This window comes from Erinaceus europaeus, chromosome 3 (assembly GCF_950295315.1).
Source record: "Erinaceus europaeus chromosome 3, mEriEur2.1, whole genome shotgun sequence".
NCBI lineage: Eukaryota > Metazoa > Chordata > Mammalia > Eulipotyphla > Erinaceidae > Erinaceus > Erinaceus europaeus.
The window spans coordinates 4,457,082-4,482,329 of NC_080164.1; the positions used below are offsets into that span (position 1 = coordinate 4,457,082).

The 25,248-nt window shown below is 48.7% G+C and overlaps 1 protein-coding gene across 1 annotated transcript in view; it reads right to left on the reverse strand.

Moving 5' to 3' along the window:
• Window positions 1-25,248, reverse strand: part of NBAS (NBAS subunit of NRZ tethering complex) — a 269,976-nt gene that overhangs the window by 78,703 nt on the left and 166,025 nt on the right. Inside the window, exons 34-39 of the mRNA XM_060188412.1 lie at window positions 25,159-25,244; window positions 24,689-24,809; window positions 20,711-20,787; window positions 19,660-19,797; window positions 9,727-9,956; window positions 7,630-7,740 (exon numbers count right to left, since the gene is read on the reverse strand). Coding sequence (XP_060044395.1) covers window positions 7,630-7,740; window positions 9,727-9,956; window positions 19,660-19,797; window positions 20,711-20,787; window positions 24,689-24,809; window positions 25,159-25,244 — 763 coding nt within the window. The remainder of the gene's footprint in view (window positions 1-7,629; window positions 7,741-9,726; window positions 9,957-19,659; window positions 19,798-20,710; window positions 20,788-24,688; window positions 24,810-25,158; window positions 25,245-25,248) is intronic.

Here is a 25,248-nt window from a genome sequence, read left to right on the forward strand (position 1 = left end):
AATTGATTTTTTTCTTTTACATTGAAGCAGAGAGTTGCATTCTGGCCCGTTTCCCCCAGGGCAGAACAATGGTGCAGCCAGGGAGTGTAATGATTCCTAGAGCACGGACAGGCCGACATTTCCGTTTCCCAACTCCAAGGGATGCTCAGACAATCCTCGGAACCAAGAGACACAGCCAGGCCAGTTCCCACACTTGCCCCCGGGCAGTCAAAGTGTGAAGGTGCCAGGGAGGCAAGGAGACCTTGGGAGTGTCAGGCCCAGGCCTCATGGGATCTCCACACGGTCCCTCTGAAAAGCGAAGATGCCCCAGTTAGCAGAATTACCACTCTTTTTTGTTTGTTTGTTCTTTTCCTCTTTTTTTGTAGTTACTATTATTATCATTGTTGGATAGGACAGAGAGAAATGGAGAGAGGAGGGGAAGACAGAGAGGGGGAGAGAAAGACAGACACCTGCAGACCTGCTTCACCGCCTGTGAATTGACTCCCCTGCAGGTGGGGAGCCGGGGGCTTGAACCAGGATCCTTACTCCGGTCCTTGGGCCAGAATTACCACTCTCAGGAAAGGCTCGGATACGTTTTTGGTTTCTGTACCTAAGAGAACACAGAGAATGACTCTGCGCTCATACTCGAAGTAACAGGAGCAATCCAAAGCCAAAATGTCAGATGATCTTAAAACGCTCTTTAATTCGCACTGCAAAGGAAATTCCATTTTTCTATTAAGACATGATTCGAACATTTCCAGAAGTGCTGCTGTCTGTGTCAGGGTCCGTCCACCGGGTTCCTCCAGCCCTGCCTTAACCCCTGCCCCCGGTGTCTCCCTCCACTGAGCTAGGCGCCACAGTGGCATACGTGAGGCCGTATCTTCTTTGTTTTCCATTTCTCAGTGCCAAGCTCTCGTGATCTCGTGAGTAGCACCGAGGATATGTCTAACACCTGCCTCATGAACGTCTCACAAAAACAGAGGTGCTTTCTGTGGATGAGTCAGTAAGATGGCGCACAGGGTGCCCCACCCCCGGTGGTGTGGACACCTAGTTGAGTTATCAAAACTTAGAGACTAACAATAGCGCAAAATAATGCTGCAAGCTAACACGTGGCCTGCAATTCCATGACAATTAGGAATAACAAGGGACGGAAACAAAAAAAGTCTCTGACCCTGGAATTCCAGGAAAGCACACAGCAAAATCAGAAATAATGTGTCTACAAGGAAATAGGACATAAGGATGTCTGGTTGGAAAATATCTTTGAGGGGCCGGGTGGTGATGCACCTGGCTAAATGCAGGTGTTACCATGGGCAAGGATCCAGGTTCAAGCCCCCAGTCTCCACCTGCTTCAGGAAAAAGCTTCAGGAACAGTGCAACAGTGCTTCAAGTCTCTCTCTCTGTCTCTCTGTGTGTCTCTGTGTATATGTGTCTCTTTCTCTCTCCATCTCTCTCCTACGAAACAATATTGCACACACAACAGTACAGGGAAGCAGTTTACACAACTTCTGATGATATGTTGTAATTTGCAAAATGGTATCTGAAAACAGTGGTGTCGATGGGAAAACGGGAAACTGTACGACTCATGAAGAGGATATATATTGACCATAAAAAAATAAACATTGCAGGCAGTATATACCCAGTGGAGGGGGGGGTACATTTACTGTGCTGATCACTTTGCTAGGCAACCTAAGCTCACTTAACAATTTTTCAATGAGGCAGTTTCCAAACAGGTTAAGTGACCCTAGATCTGTCTGTCCTCTGCAGAGTCTGTCCGCCTGATAACAAAGCAGTCCTTAATTCCTGAAGGCCAAGGGCTCACACCAACAGCCCCTGAACATGTGGAGTATTCTTGGGCTAGATGCTCTCTCTCTGGGTAGCAAGAATCTTTGAGATGTCCTGACTACCAGATAAACACAGAATCCAAGACAGACACACGAGGGAAAATCAGCAGTCCCGACACCAGCAGGCCGGACTCATCAGTGTTTGATCCGACTGTGAGCACCTCCTCCTCAGTCACAGTTACTCTGCCCCCCCAGCCCACCCACACACTGTCCTGTCCTGTGCTACCTTAGCTCATTATCTCGTCAAGAGGCAAACAGGAAGACCTTTGTCACAGTAAGATAAATACCCCAAACTCAGACAACAGTGACTCACAATGTGCTAAGATCTTTCTTGCAAAGGCTAGCTGAAGGAAGCTGTTATCTTCCCTTTGAAATGAGAAAGAAAGTTTCTGGAATAACTTGGAATGCAAACGATTCCGACATGTAAGAAGATGGCAGGCTCAGTGAGTGGCTAAAGTACTGAGCCTTCAAGAACGAGAGCCTGAGTTTCATTCCCAGTGATGCGTGCACCAGAGTGGTGCTCCAGCTCCCTCTCTCTCTCTCTCTCTCTCTCTCTCTCTCTCGCTTGCTCGCCCTCGCTCTCATTAATAAATAAGTAATTCCTTAATAAAATTCTGAAGACGGACTTGGGTAGTAGCACAGTGGGTTAAGCTCACGTGGCTCAATGAGCAAGGACCAGCCTAAGGATCCCAGTTCAGGCCTGGGTTTGAGCCCCCGGCTCCCCACCTACAAGGGAATCACTTCACAGGCGGTGACGCAGGTCTGCGGGTGTCTGTCTTCCTCTCCTCTCTCCATTTCTCTCTGTCCAGTCCAACGACGACGACATCAGTAACAACAACAATAACTACAACAATAAAACAACAAGGGCAACAAAAGGGAAAACAGAGAAAATTCTGAAGAGCCCACATTCAGAAGGTAAGAACAAAGAAGTCACAGGAAACCCCTGTGGAAGGTCACGGATCAAATGGGCAATCACCTTCCAACAGTGACTCAGCACTTCTTCAGAATCCAACAGTGACTCAGCACTTCTTCAGAAACCTAGTGGAGGTGCACAGCAGCTTCTGAGCTTGCCGGTGCCAAGCTTTCAGAGACGGCGGAGGGGGGGAGGAGACAGTAAATGGACAAGAGCTACAGTTAGCCTCCCTATTCTCGTACAGGTCTCTCCTGCTCTTGAATATTGTTTATTTCAGTTTTCAGTATTATGACATAGTTTCAATAGGATTCTGAAATTTCTTTTTTTTTTTTTCCTCCATGGTTATTGCCGGGGCTCGGTGCCTACACTACGAATCCACTGCTCCTGGAGGCCGTTTTCTCCCCTTTTTGTCGCCCTTGTTAATGCTGTTTTTATTACTGTTGTTGTTGTTATTGCTGTCGTTGCTGGATAGGACAGAGAGAAATCCAGAGAGGACAGGAAGACGGAGAGCGGGAGAGAAACACAGACACCCCGCAGACCTGCTTCATCGCTTGTGAAGCGACCCCTGCAGGTGGGGAGGCGGAGTCGGGATTCTGAAGTTTCACCTCTACGTACTAGTAAAAGTCTTTCTAACCCCCTCGGCTGAGGCAGGTCAGCCTTCAGGGAGAAGCAGATGGCAGAGAAGAGCAGATGTGGAATCACTTACAGCATGCCAGTCGGGACACAACCTAGGCATGAGCAACCACATCTCCCAGGGAGGGAACCCCTGTCCCTTCTGCCTTAGTTTAGAAAAAGGGAGATGCAGGGCTCCGGAGTCCTCTCCCCACCTTGGCCCTCAGGCCAAAAGAAGGCCCATAGGGACAGTAGAGAACATGGAACGCCCTGTGGCCGGGGAGACTTCCCGCAGGTGTGAAGAAGGCGGAATTAAACTACTCAAGAGAGGAAGGAGATGGCAGGGTGGATTCTGCCACGCAAACAAAGTCATCCGCGACTTCCATCCCCTGGGAGATGGCAAAGCAGACGCAAGGGTGGCAGGCCTTCAGACCCGCTGGGTCTTGTTGCTGTTTGTTAGTCTGTTTTGTCTTTATAGGGGGAGTAATGCTTTACAGTTGACAGGACAGTAAAACACAGTAGTTGAGGCAGTTCTCCACTTAACACTCTAACGCCCACCATCATGTCCCAGGACCTGAACCCTCCCCATACCCACCCCAGAGTCCTTGACTTTGGTGCAAACACCAGCAGACCTGCTGTTGACAGAAGAAGGAAACAGATGAAGACAGTCCCCAAAGCTGACAGCCAAAGGGGGCTCTGGCCCTTTGCTTCTCCTGTGTCCATGCTTCCTTTAAATACTGGAAAACACCAAGCATCTGTCCCGCTACAGATACCTGCTCCCTCTGTCTGGATTGCTCTCTTTTCCATTCTCCTTCAGCAGCAAGCTCTTTTGAATCGGAGGGGTGGGATCCCGTCGACTCCCTGTGCCTATAATTTTCTGTAGTGCTCTGGACAAGCAGCAATCAGATCTTCCCTTAGGGAATGAGTTCGACTAGGCGAAGCAGTGACTGTGTCAGCCGCCATGGCCGCGATATCTTCTCCCCAGGTCACTGGATTTCTGCTTTCCTTTACCAAGAGGTGAGAGAAGTGAGCTGCAACAACTGACCAACCTCACGAAAGGACCCAGAGCTGGAGGCGAGAGGCAGCGGGAAGGTTCTCCGGCTGGCTGGCCCGAGGGTCACATTCAGATGCAGGGCAGTGCCTCCATCTCACCTGGGTTTGCGTGTGCCCTTATGTACATAGAAAGTGAGGCTGGTCCTCTCTCCAAACTCAACCTTAAAGCGTATAGCAGGGCTCTGGGGAGGGGAGGCTCTAGGACACATGGATGAGGTCGTCTGCCCAGGGAGGCCGCTTCTGGCTGAACAGTAGGGCAAACCACTGCCTTTTAAGTAAAAAAGCAAAAAGCACAAAACACCGCTTGCTAAAATCAACATTAGAAGTTTTGTCGCTTCCCAGTAATGACGCCAGGGGTAATGATTTCCTGCTTCTGTAATTGCTCTGCTCCTGCATAATCGCCCTGCCATCAGGTCTAATGACAGGCCTTGAAGGGCTCTGCATTACTAGATTGGCCCATAATTTAGAATACATTCAATGTCAATGAAGCATCCTGTTTGTATCGCTGTGGCTCCCATGAATATACCATTCCACGAGAGGCAAAGGGTACAGAACGAAATGCCAAGCTATTTTTCAGTGTCAATATGCATGTCATAACATTTTATTTGGACATATCGCTGTGCCTTAGATAACAAAGTCGGTGTGATATTTATCATCGTGCACGCCACCACCCCTGGAGTAATATCATAGACACTTCAAATATAGATGCAGAAATCTAAAAATACTTGCAAAACTTAAAGACGCTAAAGTATGAACCATTCTTGGCCATCAGCAGGACTTGACTCAGTACCCTCTCTTCCTTCTTTTCTCTCTTCCTTTTCTTTTTTTTTTCTCCAGGGTTATTGCTGGGCTCAGTGCCTGCACCATGAATCCACCGCTCCTGGAGGCCATTTTTCCCCCTTTTTGTTGCCCTAGTTGTTGCGGTTATTATTGCCATTGTTGACGTTGCTTTGTTGTTGGATAGGACAGAGAGAAATGGAGAGAGGAGGGGAAGACAGAGAGAGAGGGGAGAGAAAGACAGACACCTGCAGACCTGCTTCACCGCCCGTGAAGCGACTCCCCTGCAGGTGCGGAGCCGGGGGCTCGAACCGGGATCCTTACGCCGGTCCCTGCGCTTTGCGCCACGTGCGCTTAACCCACTGCGCCACCGCCCGACTCCCCTTTTCTCTCTTTCTGTCCCAAAGTCCTCAGAGTGAGGAGTTCTGGCTTTCTCTCCACCTCTCCCCTGCACTCTCCCTGTCCCTCCCATTGGTGTCTCTTCCTCTGTCACTGGCTGCAGAAGAAGCTGCAGGTCTGACTCACCCTTTCTTTTTCTTCTCTGGCTCCTCCCAAAGCACAGCCACAGCACCACTCCCAGATTAGTGTTTTCTGCTCCAGCTCCCCTTTGGGCTCTGAAACCCTAGGACCCACTTACAGCTTGCTTAGCCTTCCTGTCTTGAGTGTTCCCAGTACGAAGAGCAGAACTTGCCCAAGCCCCGTACCTCTGCCCCACGCCCCATGAAGCAGTGCTACTCTGCACTAGCCATTCCTGTCTCGCGAACTGATGGTTCTAGCCCACAGGCAGGGCTGGCCCAACCCCAATCCCCCGAGATGACTCTCAACCTTCCCTCTTCAGGTCTGCTTCATTTATTCACCTCTCATCTTCTAGCTGTTTCTGGCAGCATCTGTCCTCCCCTTCTCTACCTCCAAGCTTTGACTCCCAGCCACGGTCCCTCAACCTGTGCCCCAGCTGCCTTCTCCACATCCTCACTGGTCTTCCTAACACGGCTGCCAGCGTGAGACTATGGCCACACACAGCTATGCCTGGTGATATGTGTGTGTGTGGTGGGGGGAGGGGGTGGAAGAGCGGAGGCCAGTTCCTGCACTGGGTGCAGCTCAGCAGGGCTCGGACATCTCTCTTGCTCAAAAATAACCAATCCTCTAAAAAAAAAAAAAGTGCAGAGTTTGTCACATTATTTCCCTCTCTCTTGTCAAGATCTGTGAAGAGCTCTATTTCACTTCAGAAAACTCCCAGAGGGTCCGGGTGGTGGTGCTCCCAGAAAAACACACAGAGTACTAAGCATAAGGACCCGCTAAAGGAACTGGGATCGAGCCCCCGCCCCCCACCTGCAGGAGGGGTGGTTCACCAGTGGCGAAGCAGGCCTGCAGGTGTCTGTCTTCTTCTCTCTGTTTTTTTTCTATATATGATTTAATTTTTTTATTTATTATTGGATAGAGACAGAGAGAAATTGGGAGGGGAGGGGGAAACAGAGAGGGAGAGAGACAGAAGACACCTGCAGATCTGCTTCACCGCTCATAAAGCTTTCCCCCTGCAGGTGGGGACCAGAGGCTTGAACCTGGGCCCTTGCGCACTGTAATGTGTGCGCTCAACCAGGTGCGCCACCACCGGGCCCCGTCTCTCTCCTTCTCTATCTCCCCCTGCCCCTCTCAGTTTCTCTCTGTCCTATCCAATAAGACAGAAGTAAACGGCCGCCGGGAGCAGTGGGTTTGTAGTGCGGTACCGAGCCCCAGTGATCGCCCTGGAGGGCAGTGCACTGTCTGGCTACCCGGCCTGGACTCTAGGGGTTTCCGCTGAGCCATGCCATGGTCACGCTCCTGCTAACTCTCTGAGACTCACCCCTGCTGTCGGTCTGTGAGTGGCCTAGACGCACCTGTTCCACCGGCTCAAAGGGATTTCCACACTCACCTGCAGTGCCTCCTTCGAAACGACTCTCTTCCCCTTGCCCTGTAGTTAGCTGGACTCCTGGCCCGGCGTCAACTCATGTGTTACTTCCTCAGCAGACCCTGCCCTCCCTGGGCCAAGTCCCCTCATTGGGGTCCCTACACAGTGCTTGTCACAATTTTTAACTTCACATTTATGGCAGGCATCACTTAACTGCCTGTCATCTGCCTCTCCCATCAGAGGATCAATTCTAAGACATCCAGCATGCCTGCTTTAGCTGTTCAGTGCAAAACCTGTGCCCAGTGCTGTGAAGTTATACCTGTGACTTTGGGAGTCTTCTTAAGCAGGCTTTAAAAAGGAAGACATGGAGTGGAGGGTGGGTACATAGCCTAAGGGTTATGCAAAGAGACTCTCAAGCCTAAGGCTCCAAGCTCTAGATTCAATCCCCCACACCACCATCAACCAGAGCTTAGCAGGCTTCTGACACACACATACACACACACACACACACACACACACACATACACACACACGACAAAAATAAGCTGAGATATGAACTGTGTGCTTACCCACTGTCAGTGAACAGGAACTCCAAATGGGTCATAAAAACCTCCCACCGAGAGACACTGTAACGCTGAGCCAGAGAGAGAGCGATGCTGTAGACAGTGTCCTCAAGTGTTCTTCAGGGGTGTCCGTGAGCCACAGCGAAGGGAGAGAAAAGAGAAACGTATGGCCTCAATCAGCAAGGAAACCTCTCGTTAAGACTGGTCTCCAGCTGGGCGGGATGCAGTCAGCCCAGACCCCAGTGAGACTTCTCACAGTCATTCCGGAGAATGGCGCTGGCCGGGAATCTGAACGCTCCTTTTTCACCCTGCCACACTGCATTTGGTCAAGGAAAGGTTGAGGACAGCGGTCCTCAACTTCCGGTAGCCCCTTCCTCCTCCCGGGCAGCTCTGACAGTATGTCATTGTCAGAGGAGGAAGAGAACTCTACAAGGAGCTGATGGGAAAAGTCAGGAAGATGCTGAACTTCCCACGGTCGGGCTGTGCCTCCGAGGAGAGACAGAGGAGATCCAGAGCGACGAGGGAACATAAATCTTTATTCGCACGGGCACCTCACAGTTGGGTGAACGCGCAGCGGTTTGGGCCACGTGGAGCTGGTAAAAATGGCCACCTCTCGCAGCACCCTTCCCTGCATCTAATCACCGAGGTGAAGAGCGGGCAAGAGAGAGAGAGAGATGGAAGTAGGAGGGCTTTATAAGGCAAAAACCAGGAGTGACGAGTCGGGGCAGGATTGGTTGGGAAAGGCACTCCGAAATATCGTATTGACTCTCGTGGGAACTGGCAAGAACCTGAGGGGACAACATGGCGGCTGGGACCGCATCCGCACGATTTCCCAGCACCCACAGAACACTGAACCGCCTTTCCACGACAAAGAACTCTCCACTCCAAAATGCAATGAGGCTAAAGAAAGAAAGAAAAAAATGCTGGTCCCAAACTAGAGCCAAACAACTGCGCAGAGGAAAAAGCCTCGCTCCCCTTCGGGGATGGAGGGTTGGCCAGAGAATCAACCCTGACGCGCTCTGTACAGGGTCCGGCCCTTCTTTCCACAGGGGTCCAGGGAAGAGAAAGGTGCTCTGACCCCCCCCAAGCTGGGGCTCTGAGGCAGCGCTGTCTGGGATGTGTGGTGTGAAGACGACTGCATTTGCTCTCTAACACACTGAATACAGTGATAGAAGTCATGAATATAATTCTGATGAATGATCCTGACAGACTCATTCTGAATTTTATTTATTCATCTGTTGATTTATCTTTGGCCGTCTCCTGTGCTTCACTTCTCTGGACTGATTTTGTTTTCCTTTTCCCTTTTGTCTCTCTGTCTTGCTTTCTCTCCTTTATTTTTATCTATTTATTTATTTAATCCATCATTATTTTTTTTTATCAGAGTGCTGCTCAGCTCTGGCTTATGGTGGTATGAGGGACTGAATCTGGAACTTTGGAGCCTCAGGAGTGACCGTCTCTTTTCATGACCATTACGCTAGCTACCTCCATCATCTGTCTTGCTTTCTCTCCTTTATTTCTATTTATTTATTTATTTAATCCATCATTATTTTTTTTTATCAGAGTGCTGCTCAGCTCTGGCTTATGGTGGTATGAGGGACTGAATCTGGAACTTTGGAGCCTCAGGAGTGACCGTCTCTTTTCATGACCATTACGCTAGCTACCTCCATCATCTGTCTTGCTTTCTCTCCTTTATTTCTATTTATTTATTTATTTAATCCATCATTATTTTTTTTTATCAGAGTGCTGCTCAGCTCTGGCTTATGGTGGTATGAGGGACTGAATCTGGAACTCTGGAGCCTCAGGAGTGACAATCTCTTTTCATGACCATTACGCTAGCTACCTCCATCATCTGTCTTGCTTTCTCTATCTGGGGGGGTGGGTGGGGGGGGGGAAGGAAAAAAAAAAAGTTAGAAAAATAGCTCACCTGGACAGTGAGCTGCATTGCCATGTACACAACCCAGCCTCACTGCATGGGAGGAAGCTTCAGTGCTATGGCTTGATCCCGTCTCCCCCACCCCTCTCTCTCTCTCTCTCTCCGTCTCTCTCTCTCTCTCTCGAATTTTAAACCCAGGCCTTTATGAGACCCTGGCTTTGATCCCTTACTCTGCCAGGCCAAGGATGGTTTCCCTCTTATACTGGTTGTCTGCAGTGAACCGCTGAACATCCACACCCCTGCGAAGGCTCCGAAGAATCTGGGCCTGCGTGGAATCCAGGAGACGCTCGTTATAGCAGTGTAACTGCTTGGTCAGCAGGACGAGGTCCTCGGGCCAGGCTTCATGTTCACATCTTGTCACGTGCTTGGTGACCATCTGGATTATGTCTTTAGGGTCAGCCTGTAACAAAAACAGGAAGAGAATCAGAACACGCCAACTGCTTAGACATTCATTCCTTCTACTTCTAGTGGGCCAAAGCTGAGAAATGACTACTGAAGGCAGCAACTTCTTAGAGGCCAGAGGTAACATGCAGGACTTGAGTCTGGAAGCAAGTCTCTGGTCTCCTGCTGCTCTTCTTCTATCTTCAAAAATCTCTACTTGATTGAAAAGAGCAGCACATTTCCACTCTAGAGCCTATATTTCCCCCAGTCCTGGAACCTTAGGGTGGGGCCCACTTTCCTGCATGCTTCTCCCAATTCATATCAAATAATATTGCATCCGCCGACCGCAACCTAATCAACGCAACGAGTGCCACCTCAGCATGCTTCACTTCAGACTGTGTCCAGAGACTTCAGGTGTGGAATGACAACCCTTCAGCTTCATCACTCGGGTGAGATCTTTCCTTTCATAGTACACTCTAATTCCATTCCAAGTGGTCCATTCCCCAATAAAGTCCCAAACCTAGATACAGACCAGGTCCCCTGAGATAGAGCATATGTTCACAAGTGTCCATAAACCGGGGCAAAATATGTACCTGAAAGTAGAAGTACAAGAGAGTCTGCACTGAGTACCCCTCAACACTTCATCTGTACGATTCCAGCCTTTATCCAGGTCTATGATTGGTCAACAATTTGTTTGGCTTTGTATGTTAACTCCCTTTTCAGCCACCAGGTTCCAGATGCCAGCATGATGCCGACCAGACTTCCCTGGACTGACGACGACCCCATCAATGTGTCCTGGAGCTCCGCTTCCCCAGAGACCCACCCTACTAGGGAGAGAGACAGGCTGGGAATATGGATTGACCTGTCAACACCCATGTTCAGCGGGGAAGCAATTACAGAAGCCAGGCCTTCCACCTTCTGCATCCCACAACAACCCTGGGTCCATACTCCCAGAGGGATAGAGAATGGGAAAGCTATCAGGGGAGGGGGTGGGATATGGAGATCAGGTGGTGGGAATTGTGTGGAGTTGTACCCCTCCTATCCTACAGTTTTGCTAATGTCTCCTTTCTTAAATAAGTAATAATAAAAGATAATATATTCTTACTTTGCTGTCTTACAGAAACCATCAACCGTCATCCAATTTGTTCCCCAATTATACAATCAGTTACAATAACTTGCCCTGGAAGTAATTTTCATCATCACAGCCCTTGGATAAATTTTCCTTGGACTATATAAACAGTCTCAATAACCAAGTTGCAGTTCAATGATCCCACTGTAAGTGCCTAGGCAGTTAAGAGTGCTTTCTCGGGGGTCGAGTGGAAGCACAAGGACAGGTTTAAGGATCCTGGTTCGAGCCGCTGGAGGGAGGGGACAGGAGGGAGAGGGAGAGGGAGAGGGAAGGAATGGAAACAAATCTTATAGATCATAAATATTTCGCAGTTTTATGAAAAGTCGCCCAAGCGATCCTCCTGAGCTCAGACTGGGGCTCGGTGAGGTCTGTCTGTCTGTCATTCTCTAATTCTCAGTAGTTTCAAAGTGACCCAAACAGACCACCCGGAGTTCAGCAGCTGCCAGGAGTGGGGAATAAATGATTAAGTGGTCGCATTTATTTACATTAAAGTTGGTCTGGGTGTCAAGGAAGAAATAACAACTCAGCGATGGTTTTAGAATGATTTAACAGGAAGCTTAATAATGAATAACATCAACTCAATCACTCCCAACTTCTGGGCAGACATGGCCCATATTTTAATTTATACAGATTAGGAGAGGTTCCCAGAATCTACCTTTGGTTCTCAGAAACAAACCGAATCACAGAAAGCCATCAGCACTCGGAATGTGTGGGCCATTCTTCTGAGCTCCACCACAGATGTGTCAATGTCGAGTCTCTATTCCCAGACCTGCCCTGACGGTCTCCCTCCTGGTCTGTTACGGAGAGAGATGGACAAACTGATAGAGACTAATCAAACGAGCGTCCTGGCTCCCAGCAGATGAGTATGGGAAAAGTCACCTCATAAAGCTTTTATGACGGGGCCTCTGTGCAGGATTCTTACTTCAAAAACCACAGGGGTTTGCCTCAAGGCGGAAAAAAAAAAAGAATACCGAGTATGGGGGCGGGGGGGACAGATTCTCCAAAGTGACAGGGAAAAGCCAGCAGGCTTTCATGAGCACAAACCTGTTTCACCTTTACTCTGAGCAATGTGCTCGCCATGCACGGGCTTCTCCTGACTGTCCTACGTGGTGCTGAGGACTGAGCCGAGCCTGTCACCCTCCAAGCCGTCTCTCCAGCCCCATCACGGTGTGTTCCGCACGTGCAGGGCCTCTCCGGGAAGGGACAGACAGAGGAGAGGAGAGAAAGCCCGGCAGCAGGGCTTGCCCAGCCAGACCATCAGCCTGGAGTCTCAGGGCTCCACTCTGGGTGGTCCCCATGGCGATGCAGAGCCCTGTCCAGTGAGCTATCCTTCCAGCCCTCTGCTACCATTCCCTCACTTGGGGGGGGGGGGTGGCCCAGTTTTCACTCCACTGGCAAACCCCTGCTCACCCAAACAGAAAGGTCCCTTCTCCCTCACCAGATATTCTACCCTGTCACTTGGGAGAAATGTTCATTTCCCACGTCTACGCTTGACCGGACCTGCCAATATACGAGGATATCTTCGTCCACCCTGTCCAACGCTTGATGTCTCGTCACCCAATCTGGTCCCCTACGCCTACACTGAACTTCTCTGTTCCAGACTCTTGGAAACAGAGTTGGCAGTCAGCTGAGGTAAAGAACAAACACCTCATCACAGACCCCTGCAAGCGTCCACCCGGCTTTGACCTAGCACGTTATGATTGGGCCCTCCTCAATCGCTATCGAACAGGCCATGGCCGGTGCACCGCTATGTTCCATCGCTGGGGAGCCAGAGACGACCCGAACTGCCCCTGCGGCTCCAGACAGACTATGACCCACATAGTCAACGACTGCCACCTCTCCAGATTCAAAGGAGGTCTCGAAACTTGACATCAGGCTCAACCTGACGCTGTTGACTGGCTACGGAAGAAGGGCAAACGCTAGAAGAAGAAGGAGAAATGTAATTTCAGACCAGGTATTTCCTATCTGTTCCTTTTCTTTGTTTTTTTATTGCCACCAGGGTTATTTCTGGGGCTTGGTGCCACAACTCCAAACTCCCGGTGGTCATTTTTCCCCCTTTCTGTCTAATTTTTATTAGATAGGACAGAGAGAAATTGAGAGAGGATGGGGTAATAGGGAAGGAGGGCGGGAGGCAGAGAGAGGGAGGGAGAGAGAGAGAACGTGAGAGCTGGGGGACTGGGCGGTACCGCAGAGGGTTAAGCGCACATGGCGCATAGCTCAAGGTCTGAGCCCCCCGACTCCCCACCTGCAGGGGGGGTCGCTTCACAAGCGGTGAAGCAGGTCTGCAGCTGTCTGTCTTTCTCTCCTCCTCTCTTCTTCCCCTTCTCTTGATTTCTCTCTGTCAATCCAGCAACAATCACAGCAATAACAACAATAACAATAACAAAGATGAACAACTAGGGCAACAAAAGGGATTTGTAGTGCAGGCACCGAGCCCCAGCAATAACCCTGGAGACAAGAGAGAGAGAGAGAGAGAAGTGGGAGAGGGAGCTGCAGACCTGCTTCAAGGCTGATGAAGCAGAAAAGTGATTTCCGGGTGTCCTGCTCTTCAGACTTAGGTGTCTCCATAAAGAAATGCCCCTGATTTTTGTACAGATTTTGTAGCCTGACACCTTGCTATATTGTCTAATGACTTCCAGAAGCTTTCGGCTGGATTCTTTGGGTTTTCTATGTCTACTATCATGCCATCTGCAAAGAGTGAGAGCTTGACTTCTTCTCTTCCAATCTGTATCCCTTTGATTTCTTTCTCTTGCCTGACTGCTATGGTGAGAACTTCCAATACTATGTTGAAGAGTAACGGTGACAGTGGACAGCCCTGTCTAGTCCCTGACCTGAGGGGGTAATGATTTCAGTTTTCTTCCATTGAGTATGATGTTGGCGGTAGTTTGGCTATATATGGACTCTACTAGCTTAAGGAATTTTCCATCTATTACTATTTTTTTTCTTTTGTAGTGTTTTGAGCATGAGTGGGTGTTGGGTTTTGTCAAAGGCTTTCTCTGCATCTCCTGAGACAATCATCACTCTAAGCTCATCAGACGAAGTAAGGACGACAGCAGCTGGATACGGGCAAGAGACCAGCACACTTCAGCAAAGGCTCCTTTGGTCACTACTAGGCTGCCCCATCCTCCAGGGCCCTAGTCAGGGAGTCCTGGGATTCCCACACAGAGACGATGGGCCTAGACCTCTAACAGATCCCTCTCCCCACCGTCACTGGTCATCTCCATCAGGAACAACATCGTGGACCCTCTTGGGGGGCCTCTCCAGGACCTTGCCCTCAGTGCAGAACAGCAATGGTAGAAACTGCCCCACTCTCTGAGGGGAGGCTGGGTCAACCTACTCTACCACTCGAAGAAGACGGGTCCTGAAATGAGGGCATCACAGTCTAGAATGTTCCTCATCATGGCTATGGGATGCAAGCTCAGATCAACAGGGATGCAGAGGTGGCAAGGATCCTGTGTTAACTATAACAGACACGGGCCCTAGGTCACATCGACGGGGGTTTATAGTTAACAGCATTTACACACCTTTCCCATATTTGGGAGCTATTCTCTGCCTCAACTCTGACACCATCCTCCCAGACAACACTTAGCCCCCCTGCATGTCAGCTGTCAGATTGAGGCAAAAATAAGTCACGGACCCCTTGAAACACACCTAGAATAGACTTCCTAACTTCTCCCCACACGAAGCCCCCAAATCTCCCCTGCTATACTGTAACCTTTAGGTTCTTGATTATGAAACAATTTGTTCTGCTTTTTATCTTAATGCTTTTCAGCCACCAAGGTGCAGATGCTACTATGATGCCAACCTGACTTCACTCCTGAACATTAGATGTTTCATTATTAAAAATACTCAAGAAAGTTCTTCTTGATAGTCTCCAGAATGATTAAATGAGGCTTCCAGTGGCCACTCAAGCACTGACCAGAAGTGACCCACGCAGCCCTGTGTTCATAGCTTCAGTGCCACAGAGTGGGTGCAGCCTGCATGCCCACCCTCAGATGACGGGCTAGAGAGGTTGCGGGATGAGTACTCCATGTACTACGCGGCAATCCAAAAGGGAAAATGTCTTCTTTGGGACAAGACAGACGGAACTGGAAGTGATGCTGCCTAGTGAAGTAAGTAAAGAGAAGAAAGATAACGAACAGATGGTCTCACTCCTGTGTGGAATCTAGAGAGCTGATTTATATGAACTTACCAAAAGAAGAAAAAAAAAAAAACAAGCAAAACAGAAGCCAGCAAACTGTAAGACTTGTGAGAACTCTGGTGGTTCTCTTTGGGAGGTGGGAGGGTGGGGACACAGAGCTTTGTGGTAAAATTATAATCTTGTAACAAACCATTCATAACAAATAAAAAAATGAAAAAATGAATAAAATGAACATTTTTACTCCCCGCTAAACATTAAAAGGGAAAGGATGGATGAGTATATTGTCAAACCTAGCTCTTTACAAAAAAATATTTTCTTAGTAACAATAGTCTCACTTTCTGTCCTTTGCTCTAGAAAATCCACTGGCCATGCTCAATTCACATTTTTAATCATATTTTTCACCCGAGATAGGTGTAATTTCTCACATTACTTCTCTCCTTCTAGCACTACTCACCCCCACACTTGACGTCAGACATGAACTTGCGGAAGACTCACCTAAATGGGACAAAGCCACCTTCCCCGAGCTTTGTTTTGCCCACTTACTAACCCAGTGGAGCGCAGGGGCCGCGGCTAGTGGAGTTTCTGCAGATGCCACTCTGCAGCGCGGACACTCTGTGCACTCTGAGTCCTGCAAGGAGCACGGTAGCCGGGGCTCTGGCCTCTCTCCTACCCAGTGAGTCTCCCCGCTGCCACACTCCCCTCCTCCTGAGACTGAGTGGGTGCTGAGAAACTTCACACCAACCAGCACGGCCTTACATCGCACATTCAGGCCCACCGCCTCTTCTGACCAACCTAAATTTGGTAGCAGGGTCCGTGGAGGTGAAGCTGGGCTTCTCTGAAAGCCCTTGGAGGACTTTAACGCCAGCTCTCCAATCTCCCAGAGTCAGAATTCAAAATGGAATTCAAGAGCGTCGCAGGCTGCAGAAACAAGGAATGGGAAAGGCATCGAGACGGTCAAAGTAAAGTTGGTAAGTTCAACGAGTCTCTCCACCGCCGCCGCCGCCGCATGCCAGCAGAGCAATGCTGCTGGGGGGTTGTGGCAGTGAAACTGGATTTCTTAAAGAACATGGAAAAAATAGACGTGTGTGTGTGTGTGTGTGTGTGTGCGTGTGCGCGCGCGTGCGCGCGCATAAATATTCATGACAACAAAATGCGAAATGGCTTTGTCTACTGCTTACACGGAGAGGAAATAAATCCATTTTACGTTTTAATAGTCTCCATTTCTTGGTCTTACTGTTTGGGAAGTTTTAAACAGGTGGCATATTTCCCCTCCAGGGCTGTTATTTGCTTGAGATGATTTTCTACTTAGTATTTTCAATTAGTTTCGCAAAGCTTTAAAAAACAACATTAGGAAAAGTCTACCATGAAGTTTAGAATTTCACCCTCTGCTGTGTTTGCTCCTCCAGCAATGGGACCTAAAGGCCGTGCTTCCATCTTTAGCTGTTTGTATCTTCTGAACTTTTTTTTTTTAAGGTGATTAGAAAAATCACACTTCCAGATACAGTCCTATTAAGGATAAGGGTGTGATGCAGCTGAAGGTGAAGAAGGCGCAAAGCCGCTGCCCAAGTCCCACACCTCTGTATAAAGTGCCTTCCGTGTGGACATCCTGCTTCCTGAGGACACCGCTGGGACCTGCTCACTGTCTGTGCTTTCAGGCACTGGAGCAATTTAGCGCTGGGCATCTTTTTAGATAGAGATGAAAGTGATTCGGTATAAGTGCTAGGAGACAAAGTTTTCTCCAACTACTCATTTGCAAATTGTCACTGCATGGGACTAAAAATAAATAAGTAAATAAAATGATTAATTAATTAATTAACTAATTAGTTAATAAAGGTGTGATGCTCCAAAGATCACTGGGGAAGCTGTCAGATCCCAGAGGCCTGTGCCGGCTGGCTCTGTACAGTATCCTCGCTAAGGAGAAGAGGTCCTTTCGCACCGTCACGCACGATGATCCCAAAGCCCCACGCCTCAACCTTCTCCCTCCCCACGGTCCTTTGCTTTGGTGCAATACCCCAAACCCAGTAAGTTCTGCCTTGTGCCTTGCCCCTTTCTGCTCTTGCTTTTCACGTTCGGCCCACAAGTGAGATCATCCCATATTCATCCTTCTCCTTCTGCACCTATCATGGTGAGATGAGTGTGTGTGTGAGTGTGTGCGTGTGTGTGTGTGTGTAGGTGTGTGTGTGTGTGTAGGTGTGTGTGTTGTGAGTGTGACTGTGTGTGAGTGCGTGTGTATGAGTGAGTGTGTGTGTGTGTGTGTGTGAGTGAATAGTGTGTGTTTGTGAGTGTGTGTGAGTAGGTGTGAGTGAGTGTGTGTGTGTGTGAACGTGTGTGTGTTTGTGTGTGAGTGTATGTGAGTGAATGTGTGTGTGTGTGCGTGTGTGAATGTGTGTGAGTGTGTGTGTGTTTGAGTGTGTGTGTGTGTGTGAGTGTGTGTGTGTGTTGAGAAATTTTAACTTGTGTGTCAACAACTATAAAGCATTAACCCAGCCACCCTCCCAAACTGTTCTGTCTGAACAGAAACAGATTAAGTGCTACTGTGCCAGGGGGCAACTTTTTAAAGTTGCACGATATGAAACAAAGTCAAGTTCATTCTATTCACCAGAAAAAGGAAACATGAAGAGAGGTGTAATCCCCACAGATGATATTAGTACTTTTATTCAAACCTAGTAACCCATCTAAATTATCATCCCACAGCACAGAACTACAGGGAGTAAGAAGAGAAAATGTGGACACGGCACCAACAGAAAGAGGCTGAAGGGAACCAGGCTGAGAGCTGGGCTGCACTGAGCACCATCACCCCAAGCAGCACATGGAAGGAAAGCACTCTGACTTCAGCTTCAATGACGGCTTATCAGGAGCTTGTCACAGTCAGTTCTGAGCTCAGCACTGCCGTTCTAAGCGCGGAGTGACACCGAAGAGATAGAAATAAGGAGCCACTGGTCAGTCAGTGGGAAATCCACACGTACAGAAAACACCCAGCTACTGTGGATCTGCCATTCCTCCAACTCCAAGAGACAGAACTCAAAAATCACAAAACTGAATCCTGCACAGAGGCTGGTTCATTGAGAAGATGTTTATACCTCGAACATCTGAGAAGGGGTTAATACCCACACTACATAAAGAATTCACAAAGCTAACAACAACAAAAAACACTCAATCAAAAATAATAATAATAATAAAGGGCAGGTCTGACCTGACATCTTTCCAAAGTCATAAAACAAACAAGCCAACCAAAAAGCCGACCTACTGCACAAGTTAGAGGTGGTGCGTAATGAAGGCAGCGCAAATCAAAGCCACAAGGAGATATCACCTCACACTTGTGTGAATGCCTTATCTGCAACCAGCTGTCAGCAGGACTGGTGAGGGAGTACGGAGAAGCTGCCTATCACATCCTGCTGCAGGGAGTGTAAACTGGCATGTCCTCTGGGGAAGCCGTAACTGCATCTACCCCAAAAGGCCACGCTTTCATTTCTAAGCGCTCATCTGAATGGTACAGAGACGCTAACAGGAAAGGCCGTATGCCGCTGTGTTCGCTGTGACACCGTCCAAAACAGACAAGTGTTGGTATGCTTCATATTGGTTTGGTCTCCTTCCCCCCACCTCTGGGAGATTGTGGTTTAGCCCTGCTAGTTTCCCACGCCCACTGCTCCCGGCCCCCTTGTCCCCGCCCCCAGAACCCCTAGGGACTTGCAAGAGTCCCAGCCCAGGCACCTGAGGAGAAAGATGGAGAAGCACATGGTGTGGTGATTTGCCTGCTCGTGAATAAAGATTAAATTGCGTTCTCTGCTCAGCCGTGTGTCCTTGAGTCTCTGTCTCTGTCTACCGCCACAAAGCTAATCCGGCCAACTGGAGCCTCTGAACTTTAATGACAGACAAGACAGGGAAACAACTGAAATACCCATGGACAAATGTCTAAATGGTAAAAGGAGAAATGGTACTTGCACTCGGTGGGCTACTACTCAGCCACACAGAGAACTGTGGGGTCCAGGAGACGGCTTAGTAGGCGGAATGTGTGCCGTCCCGTGTCACGGCCCGAGCTGAATCCCTGGCACTGCGTGGGGGTGCCAAGAACAATACCAGGGGAGGTTCACAGATGACAGAGTGGCACAGTGGTGTCTCTCTCTGTGTTCTCTTTCGCTGTCCAACCTCAGAACATGGGGCCAGGCGGTGGCACAGCGGATTATGTGCACATGGTACTAAGCACGACGACGACATCAATAGCAACAACAATAACTACAACAACAATAAGAAACGAGGGCAACAAAAGGGAAAATAAATAAATATAAAAAAATTTTTTTTTAAATCTCTCCCTCTTACTGGTGTCTGGAGAAGCATCTGTGTCTTACACAGAAAAGGCCCATCCCGATGCAGAGGACAGTGGGCGTTTCGACGGGAGCGCTTCAGAAACGTTTCGGTTCTGCTCATGAGAAAGGCGAAAACCTGAGCACTCACCCTGTAGAGGGGGTGGCATCTGTCCTGGAAGCCTGGGGCCAGCCGGGCGTAGATCTGCAGGCTGTAGTAATAGGCCGCCAGCTGGAGAGACAGTGCGGAGTGTGACAGCTTCTCAAAGCATGTGTTGGCATCAAGCACCTGCAAGGGAAGGTGACACGATGAACCCAGTGAGTTTGGCAAACCCACAGACAGCTCTTCTGGTCTAGACAGCGGGATTCTGACTCAGAGTTTCTAGCCTATCAGCTCCGTGTGGGCAGCTACTGAATGTGACCATGTGAGAATTGGGAAGACATCCGGGGCTGATCCTGGGGGCCTGGAAGTGAATGTGAAAGCCAAGGCTTCAGAGGAGATCAGGCCGCTGCAGGGTGGCAAATCAGCCTCTCAGCTGACACGAAGAATTTCCCTGCTTTTTTTTTTCTCTTAACTTTTATTGCCACCAGGGTTATTGCTAGGGCTAGGTGCTGGCTTGACAGGACAGACCGAAATTGAGAGGAGAGGGGAAGTAGAAAGGGAGAGAGAAAGAGAGACACCTACAGGTCTGCGTCACTGCTCTTGAAGCATCCCCCGCTACAGGAGGGGAGCGGGGACTTGAACCCGGGTCCTTCTGCATGATGGTATATGTGTGTAACCAAGCGCACCACCACCTGAACCAGAATCTACTTTCTATACACAGATCAAGAACAATCAGAAGGAAGTGAATCATGAAATAACCATTTACAGGTGACAATTCTTATTGTAAATTTTTACTTCTTCATTTAAAAAAATGTTTTTACTATCTTCATTTATTGGACAGACAGCCAGAAATAGAGTGGGAAGGGGGAGACAGAGACAGACAGAGACAGAGACAGACACCTGAAGCACTGCTTCACTCCTTGTGAGGCTTTCTCCCTGCAGGCGGTTAATGGTGGAACCTCGAACCCAGGTCCTTGAACATTGTACCATGTGCACTCAACCAGGTGTGCCACCACCCGGTTCCTAGAATATATTTTCTTTTCTTTCTTTTTCCCCCCTTCACTTTCAAGTTCTTCATCCTTGTTAACGGTAACTTTACCTGTGGCAAGGCGAGGAGGTAGGCAAGGGCCAAGGTCATGTCATTTGGGAGAGCGTCGCTGGCGAGCTGCAGGAGAACTGAACACGGGGGGAGTATGTTAGGTATTTGACAGTCCACGGGAGACACCTCCAGGCACCAAGTGCTGTGTTCGACTTCTATGTGATCTCAACAGCTAAACTAGCTTCAGATCCTGTGAGATCTTAAGCACCTGTTGGTTATTACGCCAGGCTCCCTGCACTGCTTGATGCTGTGGTCTATTTACATAATCACTGTTTTGTCTGAGACCCGCCCTGCCTGCAGGGCATTGGTTTAATTCCCACTGGTTAGATGGAAGCTTGCTCTCTCCACCCACTCTCCTACGTATTTCCTGTTCCGACCTGCCACTCCCACCTCGGAAGATATAAAAATGCAGATCAATAGGGGTCGGGCAGTGGCGCAGCGGGTTAAGCATATGTGGCACAAAGCACAAGGATCAGCATAAGGATTCTGGTTCGAGCCCCCGGCTCCCCACCTGCAGGGAGTCGCTTCACAGGCGCTGAAGCAGGTCTGCAAGTGTCTGTCTCTCTCTCCCCCTCTCTGTCTTCCCCTCCTCTCTCCATTTCTCTCTGTCCTATCCAACAATGAACAACATCAACAATGGCAATAATAATAACCACAACGAGGCTACAACAACAAGGGCAACAAAAGGGGGAAAAATGGCCTCCAGGAGCAGTGGATTCATGGTGCAGGCACCGAGCCCCAGCAATAACCCTGGAGGAAAAAAAAATGCAGATCAATAAAAGCAGATGCCATTGTGTTCTCACTCAGCCACATGTTCCAGTCTCTCTCTCCGGCGGGCTACAGCACGAGTTCCTGATCCCTCTCCCATGCAGCATCCTAGGTTGGCTCCGGTCGAGTTCTCTCCAACCCAGAGAGCATGTGCCCAGGAAGAAATACCCTCAGGTTAGCCCGGCAAGCACCATCTAAGTAAAAACCTCATGGGATCATGTTACGTAGTAACCTTGCCGCAACTTGGCCTAACGGTGCTATCTGCCTCCCTCCCGACCATGAGGGAATCTTGTCCGTGCCTCAGCAAGGTTCCAGTGCAAACAGCTCTGGGAGGAAGGCTTTTACAGCTGATGTTTGGGTGTGAGCGAGCCCGACCAAGCTGGGAATCGTGAGTGTCAGCAAGCAGGAGTGTGAGTGACGAGCACATAAGGACGGCAAATCAAAGCAAAGCAGCTTTGGGGGCACAGACGGAGGGTCAATACTCCGACTGCTCACTAATGATAATGTGGTTTTTGTTCCTTCCAAGAACCCTACTCTTATTCATGCACCAGAAAAGCGAATGTCTGCTGTTTTGATCATGTCACTTAAAATATTAGCAACTTTTCCATGAAAAAGATGGGCTGGGGAGACAGCCTAATGGTTATCCAAAAGGCTCTCACATTTGAGGCTCTGAGGTCCCAGGTTCAATCCCCAGCACTGCCATCAGCCAGAGCTGAGCAGGACTCTGGTGTCTCTCTCGCTCCCTTTCTCTCTCTCTCTCTCTCTCTCTCTACCTTTCTCTATATTTCTCTCACTTAGATAAAACATTTTAAAAAGAAAACATTTTATATAAGCAATAACCTGTCAGTATCATAGTTTTATTTTAATACAAGAGACTACGACGTCAACAGAGTCTGTTAGATATAGCCTGCATTGATATGGAAGTCTACAATTCCTTTAGAGCCTCAGCAGAACACTGCCTTTGGGTAGACATCTGTAGCCACAACACGATCTTGACTTTTAGCCAACACAGGCTCTCATGATCCGCAGAGATGAAGGAAGACAGCCTGAGGCTATCCCAAAGAAAGCAACACTGGGCTTTGGAAATGCATCCCAGAAGTTTTCTGTCCCAGAAGCTGGCCTTCCTGATTGTGTTGCACACAAAATGAAAAGTGAGTCTGTTGGGCGGGCTAAGCACCGGCTGCAGTCTGCGCAGTGGGGCTGCTGATGGACTGAGACCCTGACCTGTTACGGTGTCCGCAACAGAACCTGCTAGCAGTACTCTGTTTTTCTACTCAACTGCACAATATTTGAGAAATAACTTGAAGCATTTTAATGAAATTGCATGTGTGTCCCTTAGTGGACTAACAGAATCTGAATGTCCTAATGGTCGATGTGAAGAAACGCAAGAGCAAAAGAAGGTTGCTGATAACTCTCTCTGCTGGCCCTCGCGAGACTCGCACGCGGGCTCCTGAGAACCTAGGTCCCTCAACTCCGGCCCTGGCAACTGTGACCAATGTGCTGGGTTTTCTCGCCCAGGACAAGGCACTGACTTTGTACCTGCGAGTTAGAAAACCCTCAGAGTCTCAGCCGAAGTGCTAGGAGTAGCTGCGGCGCTCAGAGCATGGCTTCCACTGTGAGTGAGACAGATCCCGGCCTCAGGAGTCAGCAGAGAAGCCCTCGTCTCACAGCAGGTGAGAAGCAACAGAACTGGGAAGAGAGCGGGTTAGGGGCATACTGCCCAGTGGGGAGGGAAGTGGTGCGGCTCCCCCTTTCCCAGGGGCATAAAAACACTGACTGGATAATTATATGTGTGACAATTCATTGTGGGGGAAGTGGCAGTGCTACTCCCTCTACGTGCAGTTTCCCCAAATGGAGTCAACACGATATACTCAGTGAAGACAACACCAACTGGGGGTTAGAGGTAGTTAGAATGTGTGTGCAGAAGCTGGGAATAAGACCGTCAAGAAAAGTAGTCTCACTCCTCACTGATGCCTAAAATATACACGAGGAGCCTTTGCCTGATGACACACCCAATAAGGCTGACAGACAGTACAGGGAGGAGTGAAAGGAAAGAGACGAGGAAATGTCCAAAGGACCGGAGGGAGGCTGAAGAGAAGCAAAATTCCAAATATCAAGGCATCTTTTAAATATGTGTGCTTTTTGTTCTTGTCCAAAAATCCCCCAGGAAAGTGCACGGACCAACTTAAGGATCCTGGTTTGAGACCCCGGCTCCCCATCTGCAGGTGGGTTGCTTCACAGGTGATGAAGCAGGTCTGCAGGTGTCTGTCTTTCTCTCCCCCTCTCTGTCTTCCCCTCCTCCCTGCAGTTCTCTCTGTCCTATCCAACATCAATAACAACGATAACAATAATAACAACATGGGCTACAAAAATAGGAAAAAAAAAAAAAAAGGCCTCTAGGAGCAGTGGATTCATAGTGCAGGCACCCAGCCCCAGTGATAACCCTGGAAGCAAAAATAAAAAGGAGAAAAGGTACTTATCCTGTACTTTATGACACTCACTGTAAGAATCACTTTGCCCAGTTATCTCCTCAATACTAGTATACAGAAAATGGTTCTAAAGGTCTGAAGTGAATGAATGCCAGTGTTGAGTTATTAAAAATTATGGAGGGCTGGAGAGAGGGCATAATGGTTCTGCAGAAGCCTTTTTACGCCTGAGGCTCTGAGGTCCTTCTAGCAGTCCCCAGCACCTCCATAAACCAGAAGTGAGCAGGGCTCTGGTCTCTCTCTCTGTATCTCTCTTGTTGGTCTGCTTCTAAATTCTGCTTATAAGACCTTCTGTTTTGATCATCACGTTAGGTTCGCTTGTATTGCTTAAGGCTGTGGTCTATTTACATAATCACTATTTTCATTGGCTTAATCTCCACTGGTTCGCTCGCTTTTTCCTTCTCCCCATCCCCCCATCCTACGTACTTCCTCTTCCTGACGCAGAGCGTCAGGAAGATCTCAGGAGATCTTAAAGGACAGTATTTTCTAATGATTAGAGATTAGATTGTTGAACTGCATCCCCGCTTGTCAATAAAGATTGAACTGCGTTCCCGGCTCAGCCATGAGTCCCTGGTCATCTCTCTCCCACCCGCAAAGCTAGACCAGCACTCTCTCATTAAAATAAAATAATTACTATAAAGAACCCCTCACCTTACAGATATTCTAATACCGTCATGCCAACAGGAGCTACACACTTTGCAGGACGTAGAATCGCCTTCCTTACCTTCTGTTGTTGGAAATACTTCTCCTTCAGTTTTGGTCTCTGTCAGTTTGCCAGTTCTCAGCAAGACCTCTGCGAAGCTTTCTACTGGGACGTGCTGATAGCTGTCATAAGTTACTTCAGACTAGACAGAAGAAATACTTTCACTAAGTACAATGTCCCTTTTCCTATGACAATACTTAGTAAAAAGAACGATAGGGTTTTCTATATCCTGGTGAGGGTGGGTGAATTATACCTTTTCACTTATTAAAACAAATCAATAAAAACCAGTCTTTATGTAAAAATACACATAGATATTGGTCTCTTAATATGCTGTAATGTATACAAAATAATCCCCCCACCCTCATGGAAAAAAATGAATAACACAAGTAAAATAAAGTCTAAGAAAAATATTTTCGAGAAAACTGAGTTTTCCTTAATGCTAAAATACCTGCGGCAAGTTGACAAGTCAAATCTTCTAGCTGGCTCCTTACCTCTGACACAAAAGGATTAGAGATGACAGATTCGTAGAATGGGTGACAGCCTTGCTTTTCTAGTCCTTCTCTGGCTGTGGCTGCAACTGG